The 13,649-nt window shown below is 40.2% G+C and overlaps 1 protein-coding gene across 3 annotated transcripts in view; it reads right to left on the minus strand.

The window, feature by feature from the left end:
• The window catches only part of IQCK (IQ motif containing K), a 129,882-nt gene that overhangs the window by 85,183 nt on the left and 31,050 nt on the right, over positions 1 to 13,649 (minus strand). For 2 of the 3 annotated variants that reach the window (XM_026003207.2, XM_026003209.2), the window contains exons 5-6: positions 7,414 to 7,466; positions 7,200 to 7,277 (exon numbers count right to left, since the gene is read on the minus strand). In XM_026003207.2, the coding sequence (XP_025858992.1) occupies positions 7,200 to 7,277; positions 7,414 to 7,466 (131 nt within the window). The remainder of the gene's footprint in view (positions 1 to 7,199; positions 7,278 to 7,413; positions 7,467 to 13,649) is intronic. The other variant, XM_026003208.2, reaches the window with a different exon arrangement.

Consider the following 13,649-nt stretch of genomic DNA (forward strand, 5'->3'; position numbering starts at 1 on the left):
GCTCCAGGATTGACTTGCTGTCATCTTCTCCAATCCATCCCCCACTAGTCTTCTCAGTTACTTCATTATTCTTACTGATGACACCTTCAACACCATGACCTCCAGTCCACATGATTCCATGACCGGCATCTTCCCTTGCATCAGTCACTTCACAGAATGGCCACATCTTAGAATGGGTTGTCCCTGGAGACTGTCATATCTCAATTTTCCAAATTCCTGTTCAGATCGTAACCTCCCTATCCTCCCATCTTTCCCACTTACTCACACTTATTTATATTGTTTTCAGTCCTTATACAAGGCTAGGATTTGAGAACTGGTATCTAGAACAGGGCTCAGCAAACTATAGCCCATGGACCAAATATGGCCCATCACCTATTTGTATAAATAAAGTTGTACTGGAATCCAGCCATCCATTTATTCATGTACTGTCTATGACTGCATTCATGCTACAATGGTGGAGTTGAAGTCATTGTAACAGAGACCATAAGAAGCCTGCAAAGCCTAAAAGATTTACTCCGCTCTACAGAAAAAGTATTTATTAAAGGAAAAACTATTACTGGAGCCATGTTCTTAGGGCAAAGCCCAAGACTCGGATTGTGTTAAACTTCCTCCTCTTTGGTGCTGGGGAGAAGTGGGTTTGGCATCAGAGGAGGGTGTGAAAGGAGAATAAGGTCAAAGTAAGGGAACTGTTGGTGCCATGCACATTCAGAACCAGGTCTCAGGAAGGGTGACCAAGGCCTCTCCAGCCACCATAAGGCTTCTGACTTGGGCCCACACCTGCTACTCTCTTCTTGCCCAGGGGCCATTTTCCTTCCATAAGTTTTTCAGCACAATCACATGAAAACTCAGTCTCCCCCATTGTCTGTCACTCCAACCATCTCCGGTGGAGAAGAACAGCCCACAGTGCCCCCACCCCCCCCGCCCGGTTGACTGCCAGTCAATAGATACTTCCTTGCCCACGGCACATCCATCATTTAATCGAGGGGTCACGATGAGCTTTGAAAAATCTCATTGTTTCTTTTCCTTTTAATTGTCACGATGAGCTTTGAAAAATCTCATTGTTTCTTTTCCTTTTAATTTTTTATTATGGAAAATTTCAAAGATATAAAAAAGTAGGCAGAAACAAAAATGAACCCATGTCACCATGCCAGCTTCATTTATACTGTTCTGCATGTCAGTTATTCAGCGTCATTCCCACCAACCCTGTCTACAGACATCATATCATTTCATATTTCATTCATAAATATTTTAGCATGTTTCTCTAAAAGGTAGTAACTTTTTTATCATGACTATGAAATGATTATCATACCTTAAATAAAAGCACAATAATTCTTTATATCATCAACTATTTATTAAGCAGTCAAATTTCCAGTTGCCTCCTAATTTTTCTTTCTTTGAATCATGATCCAAATAAGATATACCTATTGAAATTTCAAAAGCCATATGGACCCCTACCGTTCCCATTTTAGTGTCTCCAAGTTTGGTCATTTCTTACTTCCGAAGTAAATACATAATGTGGTGCTTCCCTCTCTTTCTGAAAATTGGTTGATAAATCGTTAACAGAATTTTAAAAATATGGTACTTTTGGAGAAAAACCTAAGATATTATTCATAGAAAAGATAATCATGCTTTCCCTTTATTTAAGACCCCCTAGGCCCAGTCTAGACCTTTCACTATATTAGCTTTGCTAGTCTTCAACCCTGATTTTACCCAACCATCTGTTTTCTCCACCCCCTTTCTAGGGTTGCAGAGGGTTGCTGGTGATAATCACATAAGCAGGCTGTTTATATGCACCACAAATTCAGGCCATCAGCTGGGCCATCCCTATTTATCCCTAGTTGATTCCCTATCAATTTCACGATGGCAGCTGCTGCACCACTGCCCCCTCTTCCATGCCCCCCACAAGCCTCCAGAACCTGGGCCTCCCTCTTAGCAGATGCCTTCACACCTACATGAACAACCAGAATGACAGGACCCACCATGAACTTGCTCAACTTCTCCCCTTCCAACTCAAATTTTCTTTCACTTGTAGCTCTGGTCTCAGAGGAAGACATATATCTTCTTCTATCTAATATATGTGTATACATGCATAGAGAAATCTCTGAAAGGAAGTTCACTAAAATGTCAACAATGGTTATATCTGGGAGACGGGCTCATGGGTGATTTGTACCTTATCCTTTTTACTTTTCTATTTGCTTTTATTTTTTCTCTAAGCATGTGTCATTTTTGTAAAACCCATAATACCATTTCAAAAATGTCAGTGATCCCCAAGAAAATGGAGATGATCCCTGAGTGAGGCACTTCCAATTTTCCCATATTCTCTGTTACACTTTTAGGTAGGCAGAACAATGGCACCTAAACATGTCCACATCATACTTCCTAGAACCTTATGGTACCTTACAATGGCAAAAAGGACTTTGCTGATGTGATTAAAGACCTTGAGATGGGAAAAATATTCTGAATTAGCTGGGTGAGCCAATGCAATCATAGGAGTCCTTAACAGTTGAAGAGGGAGGCAAAAGAGAGAGAGGGAAATGTGACTAATGAGACAGGATCAGAAATATGCAATGCTGCTGGCTTTGAAGATGGAGGAAGACACCACCAGCCAATACAGGAAGCCTTGAGAAGCTGCAAGAGGCAAGGAAATGGGTTCTCCCCTAGAGCCTCTGGAAAAGAATGCAGCCAGTCCACAACTTGTTTTTAGCCCTGGGAGATCTGTGTCAGTCTTCTGACTTCCAGAACTGTAAGATGATAACTTTGCAATGGTTAAAGCCACCAAGTTTATAGTAATTTGTTATAGCAGCAATAGAAAACTAATATACCCCTACTCTCTCTTTCTGCTGGTCATTTAAATCAACATAAAAGGGATCCGTGGGTGGCTCAGCGGTTTAGCACCTGCCTTTGGCCCAGGGCGCGATCCTGGAGTCCCAGGACCGATCCCACGTTGAGTTCCCTGCATGGAGCCTGCTTCTCCCTCTGTCTATGTCTCTGCCTCTCTCTCTCTCTCTGTGCATACTCTAATGAATAAATAAGTAAAATCTTTAAAAAATAAACAAACATACATACATAAAATCTAAGCAGAAACAATTACTTGCTTTGCAACAACTAGAAAACAAGCCATGATCACCACTGCCAACCACATGACTTAGAGTAAGTGCCTCCTTCATTGAGTCTCTGGAACCAATTCTGGGGTACTCCAAAGTTTAACTGTGGTCCATCTTGGCTCTTGGCTCCATCTGTACATCTGACATGGGAACCTTGATTCCAAAATCAACATTTCTCTCCAGACCCCACTTCTGAGCTTCAGGCCAATGTTTGCAATATGGATGTCCTAGAGGCATCTCAATCTCAATGTGCTTAAGATAGAAATCCTTATCTTTACCCTTGAGCCTGTTTTCCTGGCTAGGTCTCTTTGCTTCTATCCTGGGCCTCCCCTTTGCCCAGCAAATTCTCATCTTTTCAGGCACATCTCTTCTCCACTGCCAAACTCATCTTGTGACATCCATCCACTCTACCCACCCCAACTACCTCCTTTTCTATTCTTGCTGCCCCAGTTCAAGATCTGAAGGCTGTAACCAGGCTTTCCCCAATCTCACATAACCCCTGCACTCCTGAGAGTTATCTTGCCAAAACAGCCTGCTCACATTATGCCTCTGCTCCAAAATCTTTTAATACTCTCTCTTTCACTTATGGAATAATGCCCAAACTTCATGGTTTTGCTGAAAAAACAAAATCTACTCCCTAACTCCCTTTCAGCCTTATCTTCTATCCCATCCCTGTATCTTGACATGCTCTAGGAGCCAGCTGTGCTGATTTCCTGTGCTTGGACCAAGTCCTGCCTTCTCCCACCTTTGCCTTTGTTCTTGAGTACCCTTTTCTGTTGTATCTCTCTTCCTAAGTCCACAGTGTCCTTTGATGGCAACTGCAGCCACCAGTGAGCCACATGTTACTATAGGCTGGGCCTGTTGTGATTTCATTTGTAAGTGAATCATTTCACTGCGTCTTTCTAATTTTACTTATCTAAACATTTTACTGATGAGGATATGGAGGCTTACAGAGTGACCTGCTATGGCACTTTTTAAATATGTCTGCACATGATTTGATATTCTTCCCTTCAAAAGGTGAAGCCTCATCACACTCCCATTGAACGTGGCACTTGAACTGTACTTAGAGACTCACTTCTAATTAACTAACTAAATATGAGGGACGCCTGGGTGGCTCAGCGATTAAGCCACTGCCTTTGGCTCAGCTGCATCGGGCTTTCTGGATGGAGCCTGCTTCTCCTCCCTCTTCCTATGTCTCTGCCTCTCTCTGTGTGTCTCTCGTGAATAAATAAAAATCTTAAAAAAAAAAAAAAAAACTAACTAAAAAAAAAAAAAAACCTAACTAAATATGGTCAAAGTGCAAGTGTTTGGCTTCCCAGATTGGGTCACAAAAAGCCCTGCAGCTTCCTTTCTTTTTCTTCTTCTTTTTTTTTTAATCTGCAGCTTCCTTCTTGGTCTCTAGTTTCTCATCCTAAGAGAGACCAGTTGCCGCATTGGGAGGACACTCAAACAGCCCATGTGGAGAAAAACAGAGGCCTTTGACAATCACCCTGTGGCTAAGCCCACCTGAAAGTGGATCCCTCTCTGCTCAGTCGTACCTTCAGAGCACTACAGGCCCTGCGATATCTTGACCGTGGCCAATGATAGACCTTGAACCAGAATTACCCAGCTGAGCTGCCCCTGAATTCCTGATCCACAGAAATGATGATATAGGAAGTATTGATTGTTTCAAGCCACTAAGTGCTGGAGTAATTTTTTACAGAGTATTAGAAACTAAAACACCCAGGGTCATGCAACTAGTAAGTAGTAGAATAGAGATCTGAATGCTGGTTTGTCTGTCCACGGAGCTTATGCTCTTAACCCCAACCCAAAGCTGCCTGAAATGCTAGCTTATATTTTGCTTCCTTTAAAAAACATTGACAGTCTTCCCTCAAAATTCACCTACCTCCAATGTGTACCTTTAAGCCTTCTTCAAAATGCCCATTTATTATGCTGCCAACAATCACCATATTTGCCTAAGACCTACCTCACTTTATTTGCAACTTCCCAGATCCTTTCAGCTTTAGCATCTAGATCTTAGTGTTGTCATTAAGATTAAATAAGACAACCTGTGTAAAAGTGCTTAGCAGAGGGATGACTAAATTATACTATTTATTACCTTAAGTATACTATTTTTTACTAGAATAATATGATTATACTATTTATTTAGACACAGTACTTCTTCTGCTGTAGGGGAGAGGTCTCAACTCTGGCTGTATATTAGAATCACCCAGGAAACTATTTAAAAAAAAAAAACAACAATTCCTGGGCTATACCCTGAATTAATAGGGCTCATTTAATCAGTCTTGGGTGAGGCCAGGCAACAAAAGCTCCTCAGATGACTTTCAAGTGCAGCCAGGGTAGGAAACCACTGGACTAGGTCAGAGGTTCTCAACCAGAGGCTACTTTGTTGTCTCCTTGCCCTGCTCAGGCCCTCAGTCCCCTGACATTTGCTAGTGTCTGGAGATATTCTTGATGGTATGGCTTTAGGGAGGTGCTATTGGCATCTGGTGGGTGGAGGCCAGAGAATTTGCTGAACATTCCACAATGCACAGGCCAACCCCATGTCAGATAACTATCTGGTGCTAAATGTCAATAGTGCTGAGGTTCAAGAAACCTGAATTAGATATTATTTCCTAGGTCATGCCCTCATTCTTACTTGTCTCTCTGACTCTTCTGATCAAAAATATCCTTGAGAAGGATATAGCACCTGAGTCCTTGCCTCTCAAAACCAAATCTGAGTACCAACCAGCTCAGCCACTGTCCCAACTGGGAGGGTCTGTGAATGGTCTTGTGCTTCCCCATTTACCTTTAGTGCTGAACCTGTATTACAACACCCACCACAGAAACTTTAGATAGCTGTAAATATGTCTCTCTTACCCCCAGAGCCAGAGCCATATTTTATTCATCTCTATTTACTCCACAACACCAGGCTCTGTACATTGCATGTGGTCAGGTGTTTAAGAACTATGTATTGCACCAAATTAGATTAATATAATTTAAAGTTTTATCATGCTTCTTGGCATCTCTTTGGAAGATTATGGAAATAAAGAATGCAAATGCCCATTAAAGTGAGAGCTCTTGTGTTTCGGTTCTTGTGGAGTTCAAGTGAAATGATCACTTTCATCACTTAGTATATTTATATGAGCTGCCAGGGAAGTTAGCAACCATTTTAAATTAAGATATTTATACAATAAATGACTAGGTATTTGAGCGGATTCTTTTTTAGAGAAGTTCTCCTATCCTTAAGATTCTTTTTTATTGGTTATTAAAAGTGGGAAAATGTTTCATTTTCAAAGCAAAGCAACAACGTGGAGAATGATAATGAAAAAAACCTTGTCATAGAAAAACATGCAAATTTTCCACTTAGTAATCATTTTTACTCAGTACATTATGGGCCTTCCATTTTCATAGTGGGCAAAATTAGGCACAGGTCTAGAAGCTAAATAAGAAAACAAGGTTTTCTAATATTCTTCTTTCAATGTGTAGCTGGTCTCAGATTTTTAAAAAGCTGGTAAAGGGGTGCCTGGCTGTTCAGTTGGTAAATATTTAAAATGTAGAATTTTAAAAAAATGTTTATTCATTCATGAGAGACACAAAGAGAAAAGCAGAGACACAGGCAGAAGGAGAAGCAGGCTTCCTGTGGGAGCCTAATGTGGGACTCCATCCTAGGACACCAGGATCATCACCTGAGCCGAAGGCAGATACTCAACCACTGAGCTACCCAGGAGCCCTAAAATGTAGAATTGATGCATATAACTAAAAATTAATATTTAGAAAAGTTTAGTCATATTTCTTGAGACATAATAACCTTGAGATGGGGCAGGGAGGGAGGAAGGGAAAAAGAGAGGGAGGTAGAAAGAACGGAGAGATCAATTACTTAGGATAAGAATTTTTTTTAAGTTTTCTGCTTTATTTCTGAAGTTCTTCTTGAATAATCACCACATGGATGGGATGTTCTTAGCCTATACTGAAAATAACTAGAGACAAGAGCCACAAATATAACTGACCTGGAGACCTGGGTGGATTACATGAGTTAGCTGGATTGGAGAAAACCATCATTAACACAATCTTAAAATAGGAATAAATTATTAGAGGCTTTGTGTTGGTACTTACTGATGCTTCAGCCACTGCTCCACAAATGGAATGGAGAAGAATTCTGTGAAAGACTCCCCTATCCTCTTTGGATTTTGACTGGAAACGATGCCATATGTTTGATTGATAAAAAAACAGTAAGCAAAAATTCAAGTCAATTGTTGCTATTCTGCTTGCAAATTAACACTATTGAATCCTTAGGGTCATTGAATATTCAAAGACATGCAAAACTTACTTGTATAACCACTCGGTCAGAAAATTACAGGCAATGAATTTGGTTCTTTTTCTCTAAAGAGAAAAGAGAGAAGAGAGAATTAAATAATACTCTTTGTCCACATGTCTGAGTAGGACAAAGGAAGAGAGGTTAATTGATTTTTTTTGTGTTAGATGAAATATGCATGAGTCTTTTATGAGGTTTATAAGTGTATCAACAAACAGTAAATCGGGGTGATGCAAAGAATTCTGAAGACAGGGACACCTGGGTGGCTCAGCGGTTTAGTGCCTGCCTTCAGCCCAGGGCGTGATCCTGGAGTCCTGGGATCAAGTCCTACATCAGGCTCCCTGCATGGAGCCTGCTTCTCCCTCTGTCTGTGTCTCTGCCTCTCTCTCTCTGTGTCTCTCATGAATAAATAAATAAAATCTTAAAAAAAAAAAGAATTCTGAAGACATTTCTTTAGTCATCTTGTTGTTGTTTTAAAGATTTTATTTATTTATAGCAAGGAACAGTCATGACACAGTTCTGCCCTATGAGATAGAAATGAACAGGTCCTATGGATTTCTGAAAAAATTCTGCTTTCTCAATTTCTGCTGCCCCTCCTTCCTTGAAGCTTCCTTCTGCTTCTTTCAATCTAGAATACAGATGTGTGACTGGACGTGGAATAGCACCTTTCAACGATGAGGCTAAAAGCCACATACTAAGGATGGTAGAGCAGGGTAGGTTAGAAGGAGCCTGGGTCAATGATGACTTCCTTAATCTCTATGCCAGCTTGGGTCTGACCTACTTTGAATATCTTGATATGTAAGGGGAAATAAATGTCATTTGGTTTATTACCACTGTTCTTGAGTTTTCATTACAAGCCAGTGAATGCAGTCCCTAAGAGATAGATAGATAGATAGCCAGTAAACCACAAGGAAAAACCCTTCTAGAGTCCTGGGAGAGAAGGCATGCTAAGAAGGCATGGGGTGGGCCACCAGATATCCTGCCTCCTGAATCCACTGAAAGTCTCTTGTAACCTAAATGGAATCAGTCAACTCCTTTAAGAGAACTGTACTACCTAGAACATTCTATGCATTCAGTGCAATCCCATCAAAATACCATCAAGTTATTTCATAGAGTTGGAACAAATAATTCTAAAATTTGTATGGAACCAGAAAACACCCCAAATAGCTAAAAGAATATTGAAAAAAAGAAAACTAAAATTGGTGGCATCACAATTTGGACTTCAAGCTCTATTACAGAGCTGTAATGATCAAGACAGTGTGGTATTGGCACAAAAACAGACACATAGATCAAGGGAACTGAACAGAGAATCCAGAAATGGACCCTCACCTCTATGGTCAACTAATCTTCGACAAAGCATTAAAGAATATCCAATGGAAAAAAAAAGACAGTCTCTTCAACCAATGGTGTTGGGAAAATTGGGCAGCCACATGCAGAAGAATGGAACTGGACCATTTCCTCATACCATACACAAAAATAGATTCAAATGGATGAAAGACCTAAATGTGAGATAGGAATCCATCAAAATCCTAGAGGAAAATACAGGCAGCAACCTCTATGACCTCAGCCACAGCAAACTTCTTCCTAGACATGTCTCCAAAGGCAAGAGAAACAAAGGCAAAAATTAACTATTGGGACTTCATCAAGATAAAAAGCTTTTGCACAGCAAAGGAAACAGCCAACAAAACCAAAAGACAACCAACAGAATGGGAGAAGATATTTGCAAATGTTATATCAGATAAAGGGCTAATATCCAAAATCTACAGAGAACTTATCAAACTCAACATTCAAAGAATAATCCAATCAGGAAGACATGAAAAGACATTTCTCCAAAGAAGACATACAAATGGCCAATAGGCACAAGGAAAAATGCCCAAGATCACTCAGCATCAGGGAAATACAAATAAAAAACCACAATGAGATACCACTTCACATCAGTTAGAATTACAAAAATTAAGTCAGGAAATGACAGATGTTGGTGAGGATGGGGAGAAAAGGAAACCCTTGTATAATAGGGGAATGCAAACTGGTGAAGCCACTCTGGAAAACAGTATGGAGGTTCCTCAAAAAGTTGAAAATAGAGCTACTCTATGACCCAGCAATGGTACTACTGGGCATTTACCCCAAAGATATAAATGTAGTGATCCAAAGGGGTATCTGCACCCCAATGTTTATAGCAGCAATGTCCACAATAGCCAAGCTATAGAAAGAGCCCAGATATCCATCAACAGATGAATGGATAAATGGATATAAATTATATATAATAATTTATTATATATAATATATCATTATATATAATAATTTATAATTATATAATATATATAATGGAAAATTACTCAGCCATCAAAAAAATGAAATCTTGCCATTTGCAACGACATGGATAGAACTAGAGGATATTGTGCTAAGCAAAATAAGTCAATCAGAGAAAGACAATTATATGATCTCACTTATATGTAGAATTTAAGAAACAAAACAGAGGATCATAGGAGAAGAGAGGAAAAAATAAAACAAGACAAAATCAGAGAGACATACAAACCATAAGAAACTCTCAACTATAAGAAACAAACTGAGGGTTGCTAGAGAGGAGGGGGTGGGGAGATGGGGTAACTGGGTGATGGGTATTAAGGAGGGCACGTGACGTGATAAGCACTGGGTGTTACACAAGACTGATGAATCACTGAACTCTACCTCTGAAACCAATAATACATTATATATTAAATAATTAAATTTAAATTAAATAAAAAGAGAATTGTTACAGAAACCAGGAGATAGAAGGTTGCCACATCTCCCTTTAAGATAGCAGGATAAGAACCAAGTAAATCTGGAGGTGATGGTTACCGTGTAAGAAGAACCTTCCCAAGAATGAAGGGGGATTTCCAGAGTCTGCTGGAAACTCTCTCTTTTTCTCTCTAGGTCTACCCTCTCCACCGTGCTCTGTGCCTCAGGAGGATGATTTTACGTTTCATATCAACCAGGCTCCCTTACGCACTAGGTGGGTCCAGCCAGTGAGAGGTACCAGCAGGAGATCTGAGACAGGGAGGAGAGAAAGGCAGGGTGTTGTGGATTGAACTGTGTCCTCCCTGACTCAAATTCATATGTTGATGTCCTAACTCCCAGTACTTCAGAATGTGACTGTATTTGGAAATAGGATCACTACAAATATAATTAGTTAAGCCCAGCCACTTCTGAAGGACATTTTTTCCAAAGAAAAAATGTTTTGGGTTCTATTAGCAAGGAAGAAGGGAGATACTGCTAGCTAGACCACCAATGGCAATTGCTAACGACATTGTACTAGACCCTGGATCCAGCTATTCTCGAAGCCCAAATCCCATGGCTCATGTCCTGAGGGATATGAGCCAATATATTTTTTTTTTATTAAGCCAGTTTTCACTGTGTTGTTTATTGCTTATGACAGGAAGAGTTGTAACTCCTATTTCCTTCTTCTCCAGTCAGCTAACCCCCATTTGTCCTTCTAGGTGCCTCCAGGAAGCCTTTCTGAGTATTCTCACCCTCTTCAGTCTAGAGCAGGCTCTCTACCTTCCCCAGTTCCCCATATGTCCCTCTGTCATAGCATCTCAGACATAACTATAACTGCTGGCCCACATGTCTACCTCTGCCATTGAACTATCCACTTTCTGAGAACAGGACATATGTCTCTATTCTTTATATTTTCATTGTTTAATTGAGTGCTTTGCATGGAGGTGATCAATGGGTGGTGAATAAATTAATGAATGAATCCACCATTCGACTCTCAAATATCAAAGTAAGAAAGAACTCACAAGAATTCTGACATTTAAAAGTGGGAGTTGCTGATATAATTCTGGAAAATTTATCTTCATTTTCTTCTCATAATATTTTATCATGGAAGTTTTCCTACTTCTTTTTTCTCCCCTTCACTTCAAAATAGCCAACTCAGCTCAGTCTTAGATAAGGTTGAAAGATTGTTGTGAAATTGATTCTCCCCCAAAAGGAAAGTGCTATTTAGGATTTTTTACTGAAAGCTTTACTATAGCTGTTAGTAAATAAAATATAGTGGTGCCTGAGTTACTGGAGATTGTTTGCAGTCTTTTACCTCCTTGATGATACCCTTTTCTTAAAAAATTGAAACACTGCTAGCCAGGGTAATAAAATTAAATATACTAGACCATGGAACAGGGGTTTCTGAGTCTGCTTTGCAAGAGTAGGGTATCCCTTCAAAAAGCCATCTTTAACCAAAATAAGAAAACTCTTGTACAACAATGCAAATATGTATCTAGCATGAACTGCGATATAATAATTTAAACAATTCAGCAATTGTAAGATAGCAGTGTCTCTCTCCCCTGTCCCACAAAAGATGCTTTGTTCCTTGGCATTTACTGCACCCTTTGGTGGTAAAGATTCCTTCTACCAAGGGAATGCAGCTTGACTTACTCTATTAAATAGACTTTTAAAATAGCCAAATGCTCTGATGTATGAAGGTCATGCAGACAGATTTAATCACTTTTGATGCAAACAAATAAAATGGAAGAAATTGTGTTTTCCTTCTGTTCTGGGCAAGTGTGGACGTGCCGTGCATACTCAGACACATGGAACAGTGGGGATATTGTTCAGCTGTTGTTTAGTTTAAAAATTATCTGCCGGGGAGCTGAAAGAGAGAAGGGAAAGCAAATGAAAAGTTGTGGTGAGTGAAGAGATAAGAGAGGAAGTAATTGAGAGAAAAATTAAGGAGTGAGATTAAGAAACTGTGGGCACCCAGGGTTTATGTAATGTGGATAAACACACTGAGTTCACAATTGTTAAAGGGTGAATATGTGCAAGTTTGGGCAAGCAAAGGAAACAGTTAAGACAACCTCAGACAAGGTTAAAAAGCAATTTTTAAAAATCCAGAATTAGGGCAGCCCGGGTGACTCAGCGGTTTAGCGCCGCCTTCAGCCCGGGGCGTGATCCTGGAGACCCGGGATCCAGTCCCACATTGGGCTCCCTGCATGGAGCCTGCTTCTCCCTCTGCCTGTGTCTCTGCCTTTCTCTGTGTGTCTCTCATGAATAAATAAATAAAATCTTTTTTAAAAATCCAGAATTAAAAGGAAAAAGACTAAATGTCAAGGGAAAGGACATCATCATTATGAGTCCGCAGCTTACTTTAAAATGCATCCAAAAAAAACAAGGTAGCTGGATAGAGGGATGGACAGATGGATCAGTGGACAGATATCCAAACAAGCAAATAAAGCAAAATAGTAACTGTAAAATCATGGTAAAAATGTGGGTGTTCCCTTGAAGTTCTTTCAATTGTTCTATATGCTGGATAAATTTTGTAATAAAATTCGAGGAGGGGGTGGTGGAGAACATCATCATAAAAGACTGGAACCCCAAAGGAAGAAAAGGCAGAAATTGGAGATCAGTTCAGAGAGTGTTTTGTCCCAATGTTCGTGTTGGGTACATGTACAGGAGGCAGACTGGAGGTGCAGAGACTGGGACTGAAGCTACTAGTGTTGGAAAGGCACTGAGTCTGCATCAGGTGATGAATGTAATTCCACCCCAAAAAGGTCAAAAGCACATGCTGTGAGGTTAGTGAATTGAAGTGTGGCTTGCTATGGCATTGTGTTCCTTGAGACTGGGTCTGCAAGGGATAGAAATATGCTCAGGTTACCTTGGTGACTGGGTTTTTTTTACAAATCAGTTTAGGATAGATTTTTGCTGCAACAAACTCTCGAATCTGAGAAGCTTGTATCATCAAAGGTTTATTTCTTGCTCGTGTTACATGAACGTTTCAATCAACTATAGCTCTCTGCTCCACCGCTGTTTTTACTCTGGGACTCAGCCTGACAGAGTAGCCTCTCTCTGAAATATCACTAGTTGTCATGGCAAGTGAAAAGAATATGGTGAACCATGCTTTGACTCTTAGACAAATGACATATGTCATTTGGAAATGACATATGTCACATCCATACATTGCTTTGACCAAAGCAGTCACATGGTCTCTCCGTTAGGGAGAGCGTGCAAATATTTTTGAACACTAATATATTCTATCTGGCACAGGGGTGGGGGGTGCTATAAAGGTAGAAGGAGTGAAAGGAAAATGGGAATTCCTCTGACTGGGGATAAATCTCAGGGAGAATTGACCAGCGTCCACAGCTGTTCAGGGCACAAGTCTGGCTAATCACAGTAGCCTCGTCCTTGGGGAGCTTTGTGACTCAACAACATTTCTCGTTCTTGATCCATGTGGGACTCAGCTCTTTGGCATTGCTACTCCCCAGAATGAAGATTCTGATTGG

This window comes from Vulpes vulpes, chromosome 3 (genome assembly GCF_048418805.1).
Source record: "Vulpes vulpes isolate BD-2025 chromosome 3, VulVul3, whole genome shotgun sequence".
NCBI classification, from domain to species: Eukaryota; Metazoa; Chordata; class Mammalia; order Carnivora; family Canidae; genus Vulpes; species Vulpes vulpes.